The sequence below is a fragment of the Chiloscyllium plagiosum genome, chromosome 40 (genome assembly GCF_004010195.1).
Source record: "Chiloscyllium plagiosum isolate BGI_BamShark_2017 chromosome 40, ASM401019v2, whole genome shotgun sequence".
NCBI lineage: Eukaryota > Metazoa > Chordata > Chondrichthyes > Orectolobiformes > Hemiscylliidae > Chiloscyllium > Chiloscyllium plagiosum.
Window position 1 is genome coordinate 10,590,817 of NC_057749.1, and position 18,800 is coordinate 10,609,616.

An 18,800-nucleotide genomic window follows, 5' to 3' on the forward strand; every position below is an offset into this window, starting at 1 on the left:
GGCCTGAAATAAAAGGTAGGGGGGAGGGAATTTGGGGGAGGGGCACTGGGAATACGATAGGTGGAAGGAGGTGAGGGAGAGGGTGATATGCCGGAGAGGGAGTGGGGGCGGAGAGGTCGGGAAAAAGATTGCGGGTCAAGAGGGCGGTGCTGAATCCAAGGGTTGGGACTGAGATAAGGTGGGGGGGAGGGGAAATGAGGAAGCTGGAGAAATCTGCATTCATCCCATGTGGTTGGAGGGTTCCTAGGCGGAAGATGAACCTGGGTCCCTGGCGCTATGAGGCAGCAGTGCTAACCACTGAGCCATCATGCTGCCTTACAGCATTGCTTCAGGGAAATCGGAGAGTGGAGCTAATTATGTAGCTTTCATAACCAGAAATAGGTCATTCAGCCCAAACACCAGGGCATTCTGAACCTGATACTAACCAAACCAGAAATCTATTTTAAGTATGCCCAGGCAATTATTCTACTTTGAAGTAATTGTTTTAATCATTCACCCCCCCCATCATAAAAAGTAGTTATTAACAGAGGACCGCTCCGTAGCAATGGGAGAGCGTAATGCTATGTTATTGGTACAAGTAAATTGCAAGCTCTTTATCTCTGAGCTAGGAGACCCAGGTTCAAACCCTAGAGGTGGGCAATTACATCTCTGAAAATATCTGCAAGTTCTTTTGAGGTGTTATTCATGTCCTACTGAGTGAGTCTTTAGCAAAAAAGACTGCAGACAATAGAGGAAAATATGGAACTTCTGAATGTCTCTGACATAAATACTGCCCCACAGTGAAAAACCAGTAATACTGGGAAATGGGCATACAGGTCATACTGGAGCTCCATTTTGAGGTATACATGACAGGTCAGACCAGTAAATATCATTTACAACTGCTTTTACTGGTTTAACCTACTGGGCCATGAAAGCAGTTTAATTCAAGTAACGGGAAGCAAAGCCTAGGAACAAAATATTTTTTGAGGTGAACATTTTAAAAAATTATGAAGTAAAGCAGTGAGATGGAATTAGGTCACCCACAACCTAACTCCGTGATGGAACAGGCTTGAGGTCTGACTGCACTGGTATTAGCATGAGGACTGAACACTTTCCTGTTCCTTTGCTCCTCACCCCTTCTTCCTCACTCTGAGAGATTCCATAGGGAGAAACCATCCATCCCTTGAGGGCGAATAAGGATGGAAAATAAATGCTGGCCTTCCTAGTGACACCCACATCCCAAAAATAATAAAGCAAACACAGCCTAAACAAAACGGGCTAGGCTTTCAGGAGTTAAGGTGAGCAAACACTTCGACACACAAGGGGAGGTAGAAATAAAGCTCTCTTCCACAAATGGCAATTGATGCTCGGCCGTGTGAATCGTACATCTGAGAGTAATGCATTTCTGTCAAGTCAAGGTAGTAAAGGGTCATACTGGAGCTAGGTACATGGTAGCAGAGGTAGGTACAAGGAGTCTAATCATACATCAATTATTATCCCATTCATTCGGGCATGTCATTCTTTGGACAGCCAAATGTTTACCGATGTTCCCCATGACTGGCCTTTCACATGCTCCCAGCACATTTGTTTCAGATTTTGCATTTCTTTTCTGAGAAATGGAAACAAAGGAGCCTGGTTGGCATTGACACCCAGTTCAGCCTCAAAGTGGCAGAACAGACAGGGTTCCTAATATCTTTAGTCTATTCCTGGTGGTAGACTGACAGCTCGGGTGATTATTGGTGCCTGATTGAAGGCTGCTCCGGACCTCCCCTGGGTCTATGAAGCGAAATTGCATTTCTAATTGAAATGTTCACAGGGAAGATTCATGATTACACAAGAGATAGAACCTCAATCAAATACACAGCTCCTGCACGCTCAGCTCATGATGAAGCCGAAATAACAGCAATCATATGGGTCACAAATCAAGCTCTGGCCTGATTGCCTTGAATCTTAAACGCTGATAAAATCATCAGGCGTCTTTGCTGCTTGCTTGACGGCAGAGACACAACAGCCTTCCTCGCTTATCAGTGAATAACCAGTGCATGTAGTACAATGACTGATTTACCCAAAGATAACAGCAACAAATAATTAGTTCAAAATTAACATCTATTTTATCAGAGTCCAATATGGCACCTGTATCATGTGTGAGTGATTCACCTAATTGAGTTAACGTTCATCTTATTTCACTCATAAATTGTTCATATCCATCCACCACATACCTCTCACAAAGACTGACTGACCTACATTTTACTGGAACCTCAGTGGCTCAGAAGGTCCTGAAGCACTTCACAGTCAATGTAGTATTTTGTGAAGGGTAGTCTGTGTTAATTAGAAAGAGCAATCTTCCATTCATTTCACAGATTTTGTAAGCTCAGGGTATCCCCAGGTGCTCCGCGAGCAGTGAGGCCCTATTGCAACATACTCGCCACCATTATAAAGGAAAACACACTCAGCAAGGCGCCAAAGAACACAAGATCGTTCATTCATCTCCCTCTCAGTGATGCTGGTTGAGTGATGATACTGGAAGCTCCTTGGTTTTATCTTCCTCAGCTCAGCATCACATCATGAGGACAGCACTCGTGACAGTGCAGCACTTCCTTGGTACTCCACAGAAGTGACAGCTTAGCGTACATACTGTAAGAGGATTTTGTTTTTAAGGTGAGAGGAAAATGATTTAAAGACACGGGGGCAACCTTTTTACACAGAGAGTGGTTCGTGTGTGGAATGAACTTACACAGGAAGTGGTGCATGTGAGTACAATTATGACATTAAAAGACATTTGGATATGTAAATGAATAGGAAAAGTTTGACAGGTTATGGGCCAAACGCAGGAAGTGGGACTAGTTTAGTTTGGGATTATGGTCAGCAGGGATTGGTTTGACCAAAGGGTCTATTTCCATGCTGTATGATGCTATGACAATGATTCTATAACTGACACAACAACATTTCAGATGACTTGGTTTGATTTATTATTGTCACTTGTACCCAAGTACAGTGAAAAGTTTTGTTTTGCATGCAGTACCGGTAGATCATGCCACACAAAGTGCATTAGGGTATTAGAACACAGTGAGGAATACAATGTTACGGCTGCAGAGGAGATACACAGAGAGCGAGATCAACATTAGGTTTAAAACTTATGAAGTCCATTCAGCAGGGAAGCAGGGTAAGCAGCTGTTCTTAAACCTGTTCATTTGTGTGCACAGAACTTTATATCTTCTGTCTGACGGAAGAGGATGACAAGGGGGTGGGGGTGGGGGGTGGAAGAGGGGGTGGGAGGGGTTGGATTACAATCGTTGCTTTCCTGAGGCAGCTGGAACTTTCTGACTCGGGGCAAGAGGGTCGCCGTTAAAATGATTATTTTCTTTTCATTCAGTGTAAGCATCAGGGACTAGCCCAGCATTTAATGCCCATTCCTGAGTTCCATGGGGGAGATGGTGGAGAGCTGCCTTCTTGAACAGTTGGCAGTCCTTGAAGATAGACCCCCGTGCTATCAGCTATCAACACTGAAACTAAAAACTGGAATGAAGCCACACTTGTGACATCCCTGGCTCTTAAAAATATAAAGTATTGTGCAGACCCAGAAACCTACATAAAAGGGCTAGGTACTGCATACCATAAACTAATGTGTTGAGACAGCACTTGTAACTGTGGTTCAAAGACAGAATATACATTGATCTGAGGCATGCTTCACTTTTTAATTCCTAAAGCGATAAGTAAAACATGACTTTAAAGCTGTGCATCTCCCATAAGGTAACGTTGAATATTCACCCCTTGCATTGCACTGGAGGAATCGTGCGGCTCTGCTCAAGCTGCATTACCAATTACAATCCAGCAGGAGGAGCTCATTCACTGTCCTCCTGAAACTTTGACCAGCACGTTGCTTACACCATGATAAGGAACGCAGGGATTGTTCTCTCCCTGTGTGGTTTACCTGTGTAAATCACTGCCCTCCAAAGCAACTTATTATGGCTGGTTTCAATAAGATACAAGATAAATACAAATATTATGATGACAGATATATTTAGCCCTTTCACCTGCTTTCAATTGAGTCTTGATGGAGTCTGGTTGAGTGACGAGATTCTACAAAAGCACAATGGACTGACTGCTGCCTTTGGACTCTGATCCTCACTCACTCCCCCCACCCCACGTAAACTTAGACTCAATTAAGTGACTGCAATTTTTCTCAAGGCAGCTCCACTGACACGAATTTGCCCAGAACAAAAGGCTTTGCACTCCATCACAGCACCAGGCAGTTTCTAAAGGATCCCAAATTTGGCCCTCACTTGAAGCCTATTCTATGTTTCGCAGCCTCTAGGGAGAGAGAAATGGAGTGACCAATCCGAGGCTGACACATCTCTCCGTGGATGCTGCCAGTCCTCCTGAGTTTCTCCACTATTTTCTGTTTGTTTCAGAATTCCAGCATCTAAAGTATTTTGCTTTCATTTGCTTCTGTTCGACTGTGTGAGGAGTATTGAGCATAAATGTAGCTTATTTCTAGTCTGCACTTGTGTGATCTGTTATTGGTTAATTTGTTTTCTCTGTTCCTATTTATACTACCGCCTTCTTCCATTAATATACAGAACAGACACAAGTCCAGTTATTGCTTATTTTTGTTATTATTTATGTTTTGGCAGGGATAGACAAATTCACGATTTTGATTTCACTGATCCCGAGGATTTACTTTAATCATTGGAACTTACAGTGCAGAAGTTGGCCACTTGGCCCTTTGAGTCTGTGTTGGTTTTTGAGAGTCGTGCTTAATCCCACATCCATGTTTTTTAATCCATAGCACTCTCGGTTTCTTATTTCTTAAATACCTGTCCAGCTCCCTGTTAGCATTAATGACCATTGAGCTTTCAATTCAAGCATTTCAGATCCAGACAAACACCCAGATACCTTCTTGTGATTACCCTCTCAGGTTCCTTTTGGGTTGACTATTGTAGGGCATTCCCATTGACTGTTCACAAATCTACGACACCAAGCTTTCAAACTCCTACATAAGCTTTGCTGATTCATGTTTGTGGATCTTAGCAAATCCAAAGTTCTGAACATTTGGCCCATCGAGTCTGTACTGGCCCTCCAACGAACATCACACACAGACCCAACTCCCCCACCCTATCTCTGTTACCCTGCATGGCTATCTAGCCTGCGTATCCCTGGACCCTATGGGCAATTTAGCATGGCCAGTCCACCTAACTTGCACATCTTTGGACTGTGGGAGGAAACCTGAGCACACAACAGAAACCCACACAGACACAGGAAGAACGTACAAACTCTGCACAGTTACACGAGGCTGGAATTTGAACCTGGGTCCCTGGCGCTGTGAGGCAGCAGTGCTAACTACTGAGCCACTCAGCCACCTGGGGGTAATGATTGACCAGAAACTTGAACTGGACCAGTCAGGTAAATATTGTAGCTACAAGAGCAATTGAGAGGCTGGGAATTCTGTGTCAAGTTAATAACCTCCTAACTCCTCAAAGCCTGCCCACCATCTACAAAGCCAAAGTGAGGAGAACAATGGAGTACACTGCACTTTCCTGCAGCAAGATGTTTCACACCAACTGAGATAAAGCAACAAGCTTGACTGGCACCACATCCACTAACATTGCTCCACCCATGCAGAGTGGCAGCAGTGTGTACCGTCTACGAAATGTACTGCAGTAACTCAACAAGACGCCTCAGTCAGCACATTCCACACCTATCACCGCTAACACAGAGAGGGACAAGGGCTGCAGGTCCAAGGGAACGCTGTCACTTGCAAGCTCCTCTCCAAGCACTCACTGCTGTGTCCCAGAACTATATCATCGGCACGGGATCAAAACATTGGAATTCCATCTCTAACAGTACTGTGGGTGTACCGCTCCCATGCAGTTCAAGAAGGTGGCTCCTCAGGGCAATTAGGGATGGACAACAAATGCCAGCCTAGCCAGGGTGCCCACATCCTGTCAATCAACAACATAAGCACGAGGACCATGTCAAAAAGCCAGAATTCTGTACACACAAACATTATCACAACCACCTGATGAAGGAGCAGCGCTCCGAAAGCTAGTGCTTCCAATTAAACCTGTTGGACTATAACCTGGTGTTGAGTGGTTTTTAACTTTGCATTACCATGTGCATTACCAAATTGCATTACAGGTAGCTTTTAAAAAAGAAACAACCGAGACAGGGAAAGGCTCGTGTCACCAGTGGCTCTCTCAAAATGAATCCTGAGATGATGATCTAATCAAGGAGCTGAAATGACAGCATCAGTCACAAACAAGAAAGCTTTCTTGGTTTACCAGTATCATCGGAACTCTGAGATTGGATTAGGACATTAAATTCACTCAGAGCTATCTCGTTGAGTGATATTATGTGCAAGCTTTTTGTTGTCAGTGACTTTTCCAGTGTTCAGGTAGTCTATCGGTTTGCTCTATTTGTCACAGGTGAAAGTGGTGCCTGGTGGTACTGTCTCCACTCAATTATGTGATAAGGAGCTGAAGATTTATCTGGTAAGCCTGGAGCACTGTCAGATGTCTGCTGCTTTGACATTCTGTCCAAGTGTTGAAGTTCCGCTGTGTGATGCAGTCCATGGGAGAACATATTGTTCCTCAATCCAACGCCACCAGTGACAGGTTAACAGACCATTCATCTCACATACATCCCTTTAACTCACCCTAACCCTATAATCCTCTCTCTCTCTCGCTTGGAATACTACGGTCAATTCTGGTCTCCCTGCTTTAGGAAAGATGTGAAACTTGAAAGGGTTCAGGGAAGATTTACAGGAATGTTGCCAGGGTTGGAGGGTTTGATCTATAGGGAGAGGCTGAATAGTCTGGGGCTGTTTTCCCTGGAGCATCTGAGGCTGAGGGGTGACCTTATAGAGATTAATAAAATTGTGAGGGACATGGACAGGGTGAATAGATGAGGTCTTTTAGGGTAGGGGAGTCTAAAACTGGAGGGCATAAGGTGAGTGGCAAAAGATTTAAAAGGGATCTAAGGGGCGCCTTTTTAACTCAGAGGGTGGTGCGTGTATAGAATGAGCTACCAGAGGAAGTGGTGGAGTCTGGTACAATTACAACATTTAAAAAGGCACCTGGATGGTTACATGAAGAGGAAGGGTTTAGAGGGATATGGGCCAAGTGCTGGCAAGTGGGACTAGATTAATGTTGAATATCTGGTCGGCATGGACAGGTTGGACTGAAGGGTCTGTTTCTATGCTGTTGGTCTCCATGACTCTGTGGTCCTGGGCTCCAACTCCATTATTCCTTTCCACCATCCAAACAACACCACCCCCTCCTCAGACACTCCTTCACCACTGCCCCCCTACCTTTTGCCATCACCAACCACCCCTACTCCAGAGCCACCTACTGCGTCACACAACTGTCTCAGAGAATACTGAGGAGCCTCAAGAAAATACATTGAGAAATGTTATCCTCTCTTCCAGCTTCTTCCATCAGGGAGAAGATCTAGAAGCTTTTTTTTTCTATTTATTCACAGGATAAGGATGTCGCTGGCAAGGTCAGCATTTATTGCCCATCCCTAATTGTCCAGAGGGTAGTTAAGAGTCAACCACATTACTGTGGATTTGAAGTCACATGTGGGCCAGACCAGGTAAGGGTCCTTCCCTAAAGGACATTAGTGAACCAGATGGGCTTTTCCTGATGATTAGCAATGAAATCACAGTCAGCATTAACCTCTTAATTCCAGATATCTTTGAATTCAAATTCCACCATCAGCCGTAGCGGGATTTGAATCCAGGTCCCCCGAACGTTTCCTGGGTCTCTGGAATAATATGTACCAATAGATTCAGGAACAGCCTCTTATCTGCTCTTACAAGACTTTTGAACAGACCTCTCATATTTTCGAGTTGATCATTCTCTGCACCTTCTCTGTAGCTGTCCTATTACCCTGATGTACTTCTGTAAGGTATGATGTGCCTGGAAAGCACACAAAGCAATACATTTCCCTGTATCTCAGTACGTGATAAAATCATATCAAATCAAATTAAAATGCTCAGACAAGCCAGCTGACTGCAGCAAAGCAGCACCATCCAGCCTTAATGATTTTTTCTAAAAAATATAGCCATCAACTTGTCAAGAACTGTTCCCGTGGCTCCTTCCCCTGCCCTGGCAACACCCTCAGAGGCACAAATGGCAATCACATCAACTAATGAGAACACAGACTTTTAGGTTTGTTCAACAGATCAGCAAATGAGGTACAAGATATTATCACTCATCAGTGTCACTGCCACGTCTCACAGATACAGCGGAGATCCAGAGCACGCAGCTTATCCACTCAACTAGTGAAGGCAGGAGGCCTGGGGTAGCCCTCACGTACAAAACCTCCAGGCTGATGGGAAATTCTCTTCATTTCGCCCCCTGCAGCTCAGAGTGAAGAGTTTCTTACCAGCTCGGGGCATCCCAAAGGTCCTTTCTAACATGTAGCCCCTTCTTGCAACGTAGGAAATGCGTCAGTCAATCTGCACATAGTAAGCTCCCATGTGGAGCAATGAGAAAATGTCTAAATGAATACAGAAATTTACTGTGCAGAAGATTTAAGCAAGGGCCTAACATCTAAAAAGCAGCCCATACTACAATCCTTCAGCGTTACACACAATTCAGTCTGAATGACATACTCAATGTCATCAGAGTCATTGATTCCTCACAGTGCAGATAGAGGCTGTTCAGTTCACACTGACTCTCTGAAGAGCATCCCACCTAGACCCACCCCTGTAACCCCACATTTCCCGTGGCTAATCCACCTAGCCTGTGCATCCCTGTATACTAAGGGCAATTTAGCATGGCCAATCCAAATAGTCTGCACTTCTTTGGGAAGAAACTGTAGCACCCAGAGGAAACTCATGCAGATAGAGGGAAAACACGCAAACTCCACACAGTCACTCAAGGGTGGAATCGAACCCAGGTCCCTAGCACTGTAAGGCCACAGTGCTAACCAGTGCGCTATCATACCCAGTGGTCTGGAACCCACGGCCTCTGGACTGACGAACAAGGGTGCCATGTACTGAGCCATGCAAACACCAAACCAGAGCCTTGGAGAATGATCAAGGCATACAGGTCACGACTCATTACAGACAGTGGATGGGGACCACAAGCTGAGAGGGTGGCAGCTGGTAATCCAGAGACCCAGGTGAACAGTATGGGACTGTGTGTCCAAACCTCTACCCAGACAGCTGCCAGAATTTAAATTCAATTGATAAATCTGGAATATAAAAGCAATCTCAACAATGCAATTATCGTTGGTTGCATTAAAAACCCATCTGGTTCACTATAAGAACATCAGAAACAAGAGCAGGAGTAGGCCATCTGGCCCCTCCAGCCTGCTCCGTCATTCAATAAGATCATGGCTTATCTTTTCGTGGTCTCAGCTCCACTTCCCCGCCCACTCACCATAACCTTAAATCCTTTACTGGTCAAAAATCTTTACTGCTCACTAATGCCCTTTAAGGAAGGGAAGTCTGCCATTCTCATACCTGGTCTGACTTGACATGGGGATCCGGGCCCATAGCAACTTGGGTTGGCTCTGAACTGGCTGAGCCGAGATGGATTGGGCAACAAATCTATGACACCCACATCCTGCAAAAGAATCTAACCAAGTATCTCCATGTTCCACTGCAAAAGTCTGGGCTCATGCATAACTGAGCTCCTCAAGAGTTTTTAAGTGTAATCAATGGCAGGAAAGAGATACACATCTTTGACACACTTCTCAAGAGCTGCAGCTGGTAGGAGGAGGGAGTTGCTTCTGGGGTTGGAATTAATGAAATTCCTTCTGGGTGTAAGCTATCTTTAATTTCACCCCCAGGAGGAGAGAGGGCAGTACATCACCTTCTATGATGTACCTGCAGCAGCATTTCGTTCTGGCTTTAATGTATTGAAGAACTTGCTCGTCCTCTCCTTCTTCATGCTCATTTCTGATACAGGGCACACTCTAACTTAACTTTAACGCAGGCTTACGCTGATTTGGTCACCACTTTGATGAGGACAAAGATGCAAAGCACACTTATCACCGTGCGTGGTGTGAAATGCAAAGTACTAGTACATTCACAGTTCCAGCTGTTCACGTTCCAGAGGCGGGTGCCCAGTGGAGGAATAATGTATTGTCTGCTCAGTCTAAAATAGGACAGGGGAGCAGGAAAATGCCAACTTCCCAAAGGTATATAAGGGAATAACTGGAGACAACTGTAATAAGGACTGAAATTGAGGAATAGCTTTCTAACTCCAAATCCCACCCTTACCTCTGGTGTCTAACTATTGTAGACATTCGTGTACCCAACAACAACAACAACAACATGTACTGATGTAGCACCATTAATGTTGTAAACCACTCCACCTAGACAGAACTTGACCCTGAGCCACACATTCAAAGAGGCGGTGAAAACCTTCGTCAACGAGCTAGATTTTAAGTAAAAACCTAAAGAACTGCAGATGCAGTAAATCAGGAATAACAACAGGAATTGCTGGAAAAGCTCAGTAGGTCTGGCAGCATCTGTGGAGAGAAATTGTAGTTATTGTTTGGGTCCAGTGACTAGACCTGCACAGTGTTGCATTCAAGTTAGTGTATCATAGGATCATAGAATAGAATCATACAGTGTGAAAAGAGGTCATTTGGCCCATTGAGAGTGCACCAACCTTCTGAACAGCACTGCACTACCCCACACTTCCTATGGCCAATCCACCCAGCCTGCACATCCCTGGTCACTATGGGGCAGTTTTTAGCATGGCCAGTTCACCTACTCAGCACATCTTTGGACTGTGAGAGGAAACCCATGTACTCACAGAGACAATGTGCAAACTCCACACTGACAGCCACCTGAGGCTGGAATCGAACCTGAGTCCTGAGGCAGCAGTGCTAACCACTCTGTAAATACATGTTATTGCTGTTGCTTCCAATGAAAGCTGATTGGGGAGGGGGCAGGGGTGGGGGAGGGAGGCAAGACAGAAGCATCTTCTGACATATTTGCGACTGTTGGTGCTTCTTAAATAACCCTACAGTCTTGCCTGGCTAAAGAACCAATCTCTTGAATATACAGCTGTTACAGCACTGCATAAGTTCACAATAGATTTCACTTTCCAAGACTAGCAATTAAATTACGCTTAGACTGAAATTAATTAATTAAACTAATTGAGCAAATTCTCTTAGACAGGAAAGAGATGAATCTTGTAGCTCATTTACATCGACAATGGGAAGCCCAAATGGTTTCAGCGCCTTTGCCTTGAAGGTGTTGCTCTGGACCACTTCCTCCTCGCCCACACATCACTGCATGACCCTCAGGTGCTGGTCTACTTAAGCATCACAGCTTCCTATTACAGCTCAGAGTAGGTCTAACCCAGTTCAGTCGGCTGTAATCTGAAGTTCCCATTTAACCTTTCAGTGGGTCCTCAATACGTTTGCCAGTTTGGTCTCCAAGTGATTGGGGGGGGGGGAACGGATTTGAAAACAAGGATACAAATGTTGAAAGTGAGATGCTCCTTGACTTATTGTCAATGTAAGGCAGCAAGCACAGGGGCAAAACTGCGGGATGAGACACAAGTAGTTCTGAAGCATACATGTGAGTTTCAGTCTGTTAGTGCTCTCCCCTATCACGTAGCTAGTATTTCAGGAGCAGGTATACACTGCCTGGCAGTGTGGTGGAGACAGGTTCAATATGGTGTTTCACATATGGTGTAGTCAATCTCAGAAACCGGAGTTGCCTGAGCTCCAACATCATCGTGGATGCAAAGTATTTGCATCAAGACAACAGCTTTAATACCCATTGATAAACTTCCAGGATGCAGAACTCTGCAGTTACAGAATTCACAAAATCAAATCACCTTCCAAGCTCAGGACCACTTCCATCTAGAAGGACAAGGGCAGCAGATACATGGGAAGACCACCACCTTCAAGTTCCCCTTCACTCACCATCCTGACTTGGAAATACATCGCCTTTCCTTCAGTGTCACTGGGTCAAAATCCGGGAATTCCCTCCCTAAGGGCATCATGGGTCAACCTACAGCACAAAGACTGTGGCGGTTCAAGAAGGCAGCTCACCCCCAGCAAGGGCAATTAGGGACGGGCAATAAAAACTGGGCCCAGCCAGTGACACCTAAATCGCACAAATGAATAAAACAAAATCACGCAATTGTTGAGGTGCAAAGGGAGGCCATTCAGCCCATTACGTCTAAGCATTTTGATTTAGTGCCAAAGTCCGGCCTTAATCCCATAACCCTGAAGGGTTTTTCTATTTAAATAAGCAGTCTGTGCCCTCTGAATGCCCCAATTGAACCTGCCTCCACCATACTGCCAGGCAGTGTATACCTGAAATACTAGCTACGTGATAGTGTAAGACCAATCTGATTCTGCCTTTTATCCATTGAGTAGGTGGCAACCAATTTGCCTTAAGCAAGCATCCACAATGTGATATAGTGGTGAGATAATCTGTCTTGGTGCTAGGAACATTTTTAAAACAGCAATGTTCTAGCACCCCTCACCAGGGGTGCATCAGGAATGGCAACCCACAGCATGTCCTCAGGTCTGGGGAGTGGAACTTAAAATCATAGCCTTCTGACTCAGAGTGCAATCAACTGAGCCAGACCATGACTGTGATAATTGCAAAGATCTTCTGGAATACTATGTCCACTTCTGCTCGCCCTGTATTAGGAAGGATATTATTAAGCTGGAGAGGGTTCAGAAGAGATTTACCAGGATGTTGCTGGGAATGGGCTGGGACATTTTTCACTGGAGCGTGGAGGTTGAGAAGTGACCTTATAGAAGTTTATAAAATATGAGAGGTATATATGAGAGATATAGATAGGATTAATGATTGCTGCCTCTCCCTGAGGATGGGGAGTTTCAAGATTAGAGGGTGCATTTTTAAGGTGAGAGGAGAGAGATTTTAAAAAGACATAAGAGTCAAATTTTTTACATAGAGGTGGTTCTTGTGTGGAATGAGTTTCCAGATGAAGTGATGGATCTGGGTGCAATTACATTTGACAGACATTTCGATACATGAACAGGAAAGGTTTGGAGTGATATAGGCCAGGAGCAGGGCAGGTGGGATTAGTTTAGTTTCACATGGTATTCGGCGTGGATTATTGGGACCGAAGGGTCTGTTTCCATACTCTATGACTGGATTTATATATAAAACAAGGAAATGGCATTTGTATTGTCCGTGCATTGAGGGATTACTAAAAGGACTAAGAAAGTAGCCCTTGCTGAGGGACTGTTACTTAACCCAGTGAGAAACGGGGAGTCTGTGTAAAGATTGTCAGTCCATGTCGGACAGTGTACTTGCCTCTGTTTCATGACGGCGAATTTCCTGGTTTTCAGCATGGTCATCAGTCAGAGGCTCCCTGCAGACAAGACAGAACATATTAAGTCTACAACAGCGTGCCTTTGCGGGTCACTTCCATTGTGGAAAAGACATTCCAAGTCCCTTCACAAAAAGAAATAGAAACAAAATAGTCATAATGATTGAATGACTCATTAGAGAAACACAACAAGAGCCTAAGAACCTTAAGTAGTAACACGTCACAAGGTATTGCACAAGGAGACAAAAACTGAGGAAACGTGATATCAGAACAGCGTGATCAAAAAAATGAATTTTGTAGAGACTCCTGAAGGAGGAGAGTTGGAAAGACAGGGATGTTTGGGGAAGGAATTTTGGAATTTGGACAGGGACAGCTGACAGTCACCAATAAAGGAGACAGAATCTTGAAAATTCCTCTCTGATCCTGCTCAGATGCAAAAGCTAGTCCAGGAGATTAGATGATATCTGTGAAGCGACTTTATAATTCTGCCGATTTATTATGAATTTAATAAAATTCAGTCTTCCAAGAGACTACCAGAGGCTGCCTTCTCACATTATTGATGTTGGGTACACTGTCTGTGCGCTCCCAGACTGGGAGACAGAGAAAATCATCTCTCCACACACACACGTACACACATATGTCTGAACTGCAGATTCATATAGATTCTAATTACAATTATTTGGGTGCTTCGCCAACCAGCCTCTCCTCCTTCAGCTCTCTGCTCACTGTCTCCAAAACATTTCACCTGTCACTGAAAATCAAAGTGAAAACCAGCATTGATCAGCCTGATCCACCATAAAAACAGGGTTAGCAAGTTTTGAAAAGATTTGTAGCTCAGGTTAAGGTTCTGGATGTAGGTTTGCTCACTGAGCTGGAAGGTTCATTTACAGACATTTCGTCACCCTACTGGGTAACATCTTCAGTAAGCCTCCGGATGAAGCAATGGTGGTGTAGCCTGCTTTCTATTTATATGTTTGGGTTTCCTTGGGCCGGTGATGTAATTTCCGGTGATGACATCATTTCCCATGGTGATGTCATTTCCTGTTCTTTCTCTCAGGGGGTGGTAAATGGAATCCAGTGATGAAGGCTTCTGACCGGAAATGTCAACTCAACTACTCCTCAATGCACCGTGACCTGCTATGCTTTTTCCAGCTCCACTCTTTATTGACTGTCTACATAGCCTCCAATCTTCAAATCAAGAACCCACATTATTACCTTACCCATCCCTAGTGTGTGACTAGCATGCTTGTAATGATTGGAGAATGAAACAGTGAAGGGATTCCCAATGAAAAGTACTTTTTTTCTTCATTCATTCATGGGATGAGGGTGCTGCAGCATTTATTGCTATGAGGGCAGTTAAGAGTCAACCACATTGTTGTGGGTCTGGAGTCACACATAGGTCACATCAGGTAAGGATGGCAGTTGCCTTTCCTGAAGGACATCAATGAGTCAGATGAGATTTTCCAAAAATTGAACAATAGATTCTTAATTCCAGATATTTTAAAAATGGATTTCAAATTCCATGGGGGGATTTGAATCCAGAACATTATCTAGGTCACTAGATTAACTGCCAAGCAATAATACCACTAGGCCATTGCCTTCCTCCATTTGCCAGAAGGTTTCCCATCAATATATAAGGGGGATTGGGTGTTTTAGAGATATCATGGGAAATGCAAGGAAAGGTAATTCAATTCAGGACCAAGCGGATTCCATGAATCTAATGGTTTTCTCCTTGCCCAGAGCAGCTCTCATCTGGGAACATTGTTAGGCCATGGATCTCTAGGTACCAATCACGTTTGGTCATGTGTGTGAAAATCTGGCCAGCAAATGATGGCAGTCCAATTATAAAAGGCTCTGTCGAAGGGTTATTAACAAAGGCAAAGCTCCATTGGTGCAGGGATACATGCCTCCCATATCTGTGCTCCATAGACATGAGAGTTGTAGACCCTTGGGAGGGTGTGAGGAAAAAGTGAACAGAGGCAAACCGTAAAGCAACCTTTCCAATATTAGAACAATATAGAAATTGGCAGAGAAGCTGAGTAGGTCTGGTACCATCTGTGGAGAGAGAAACAGAGTTAATATTTCAAATCCAATATGATTCTTCTTTAGAACTTGTACATCTTGCCAACACGTCACAGAGTCATTGAGGTTTACAGCATGGGAACAGACCCTTCAGCCCAACTTGTCCATTCTGTTCAGTTTTCACAATTAATCGAGTCTCATTTGCTTGTGTTTGGTCCCTATCCTTTCATACCTATCCCATTCACATACCTATCCAAATGTCACTTAAATGACAAAATTGTAGTCACTTCTACCTCTAGCAGCCCATTCCAGACACTCACCACCCTCTGTGTGAAAAAATTGCCCCTCTGGACCCTTTTGTATCTCTCCCCTCTCACCTTAAATCTATGCCCTCTAGTTTTAGACTCCCTTACCCTGGGGAAAAGGTCTTGAGGTTACGGTGGAGGGTCAATCCAACTCAAAAACAAAGAACAGTAAATCTATCTGAGTTACTCATGCTATGCAGATGCTGGAGCTCAGAGTCGAGAGTATAGTGCTGGAAAAGCACAGCAGGTCAGGCATCATCCAAGGAGCAGGAGAGTCAACGTTTCGGGCATAAGCCCGAAACTTCCTGATGAAGGGTTTATGCCCGAAACATCGATTCTCCTGCACCTCAGATACTACCTGACCTGATATGCTTTCCCAGCACTACGCTCTCTTACTCAAGTTACGAGTAACAATGAACAAGTAGCCTAGGCCCATAGGTTAGACACAGCTGCCAACTCTGGGCTCCGGGGTAGAATTGTGTCTCAGCGTCAGAAGGTCTCACTCCAAGGATCAGAACATCATCAAGACTGACACTCAACCAAGGCCAGCCAGATTTCCATCACTGGTGATGTCAGCTTGTTGAGTTAAACCCTGATTCTCTCTGGTCTTTGAGGTATTTTTTCTAAGCTGTTCATGGGACATTGCTGGCTAGGCCAGCATTCACTGCACATCCCCAGTTACCAAGAGGGCAGTTAAGAGTCAACTGCATTACTGTAGTTTGATGTCACATGTAGGCCAGACCAGGTAAGGAGGGCAGTTTCCTTCTCTAAAGAACATTAGTGAACCAGATGGGTTTTTTTCCAACAATTGACGATGGCTTTATGGTTATCATTAGACTCTTAATTTCAGATTTTCATTGAATCCAAATTCCAGTGGCTGGATATAAATGAGGATCCTTTTGATCTTTTGAAGAGAAACAGTGTAATTCTGCTTCAATATTCCCTCAAACCCATCACTCAAATATCCGTTTATCTGCTATTATAATATTACTTGAGCCAGCTTACTATGTGTAAGTTGGCTGCTGTATTTTCTTCATTACAACAGGCACTGCACTTCACAAATATTCCGAGAATGTTTGTAAAGTCCTTTGCAATATACAGCGATATAAACCCCAACACTGTCTTGCTTTCCTGCACCAGGATGGATTGTGTAACCTGCAGATTATCTCTCCTGTAAGCACCTCAGCGCGCATGTTAATGGTCAGCCAGATGATGGGACCTACACAGGCCAGAAAGCTGCTTTCGAGAAGCCTCACCTTTTCTTCGAGGACATAGCACTGTGGTGAGTCTGGAGAGGATTGGGGTGTCGGACTAACTGCTGCTGTTCCTTCTCCCGCTTCTCCATCGGGCGAGGACTGCGGAATAGGTAGTTGTACTCGGGAAGAATCTGAGCCAGTGCATCGTAGGATGGCAGGCTAACTCTGTCCTGCTGAAGCTGGGAAAGAACATTGGAGACAGTGAGGCAAGGAAACTTCACAACAAAAACCCAGAATACTGTAAGCAGTGTTGGGCCCCTTACCTAAGGAAGACATATTGGCATGAGAGGCAATCCAGAAAGGGTTCACTCGGTTATTCCTGGGTTTGCAGCGTTGTCTTATGAGATGACGTTGAGTCGGTTGGACCTGAACTCATTGGAATTTGGACAACCTCAGAGAAACATATGAGGTTCTTAGGGAATTTGCCAGGGCAGGTGCAGAAAGGCGGATTCCCTTGAGGGAGAATCTAACACCAGGAAGAATAATCTCAGAGACGAGGGCAGAGATGGGGAGGAATTTCTTCGGTCAGGGCATTGTGAACCTGTGGAAGTTTTTTACTGCAGAGTGGAGGTTGTGTTGTTAAGTATTTTCAAGGCTGAGATGAAAAGGTTCTGAATCAGTGAGAGAATCGAGGGTTATGGGGAAAAAGCAGGAAAATGCAGTTGAGAATGATCAGATTGGATGGCAGAGAAGATTTAAAGGATTAAATGCCCTATTTCTGCTCCTAAATTGTATGATTAGATTCCCTACACTGTGAAAACAGGCCCAACCAGTCCGCACCGACCCTCCAAAGAGTAACCCACCCAGACCCATTTCCCTCTGACTAATGCACCTAACATTGAGAGCAATTTAGCCTGGCCAATTCAACCTAACCTGCACATCTTTGGACTGTGGGAGGAAACCGGAGCACCCGGAGGAAACCCACGCAGACACGGGGAGAATGTGCAAACTCCACACAGAAAGTCATCTGAGGCTGGAATCGAACTAGGGACCCTGGTGCTGTGAGGGAACAGTGCCATCCACTGAGCCACTGTGCTGCCACTGTGATCTTACTTACATGATACCTTTAACATCCCTGGAGAGTTATAACACAATATATAATAACTGTAAGGGTTTTAATGAGGTCAGCTAGCTGCACCTCATAGAATATGAGTTCCCTGATTGGAATTGCGAATCTGGGCTAATCAGGGAGCCCTGGCTGACATAAAAGAGTGAATTTCAGGGATATTGACATCCCAGTGCCCGACTCAGTGCTTTGACCAAAGACTATGCATATGTAAATAAAGGATGATTGGAGTTTTTTCACAAAGAGATAAAAGGTCAAGTGACCAAAGCGGTAGGCATTAAGGAGTGTCATTAAAGGTGTAAATGAGGTAGAGAGAGACAGACAGCTGTAGGGAGAATGTTCCAGAGTTTACGGTCCAAGCAACTGAAGGCACATTCCCCAGTGGTGAAGTGATTAAAGCAGTGCTCAAGAGACCAAAATAATAGGAGCACAAATATCTTGGAAGATTGTGGGATTGAAACAGATTGCTGAGGTAGGGGTGAGAGAGGGATTTGAGAACAAAGATGAGAGCTTTAAAATCAAGCTCGCGTGGGAGCTAATGTGTACCAATGAGCCAAGGCAATAGGGTGAGTGTGAGTTAAAATATCAGCAACGATAATATGGAGAACCTTCAGGGGAGTGTTAGTTAAAATAGTATCGGTTAAATATACCTCATCTTTGTCAGTTAAATACTTTGCTGATCAGCAGTGGGTTTTCCGTAGGATTAAGGACACTGGGAGCAGACAGTTGCCATGCCTACCTCGGGTTGAATGTCAGGAATTCTGGGAGGAGACAATGAAGGGGGCCACTCAAGAGCTTCAATTGGTTTCAAGGTCAGAAGGTTGAGTCTTCCTGCCTGGATGTCTTCCAGGCAGAGGCAAGAATTGTGTCAAGTTCCCTATCTGGG

The 18,800-nt window shown here is 44.5% G+C and overlaps 1 protein-coding gene across 2 annotated transcripts in view; it reads right to left on the reverse strand.

Moving 5' to 3' along the window:
• Positions 1 to 18,800, reverse strand: part of ccdc33 (coiled-coil domain containing 33) — a 274,590-nt gene that overhangs the window by 36,282 nt on the left and 219,508 nt on the right. For both annotated transcript variants that reach the window (XM_043680295.1, XM_043680294.1), the window contains exons 15-16: positions 16,849 to 17,027; positions 13,250 to 13,307 (exon numbers count right to left, since the gene is read on the reverse strand). In XM_043680295.1, the coding sequence (XP_043536230.1) occupies positions 13,250 to 13,307; positions 16,849 to 17,027 (237 nt within the window). The remainder of the gene's footprint in view (positions 1 to 13,249; positions 13,308 to 16,848; positions 17,028 to 18,800) is intronic.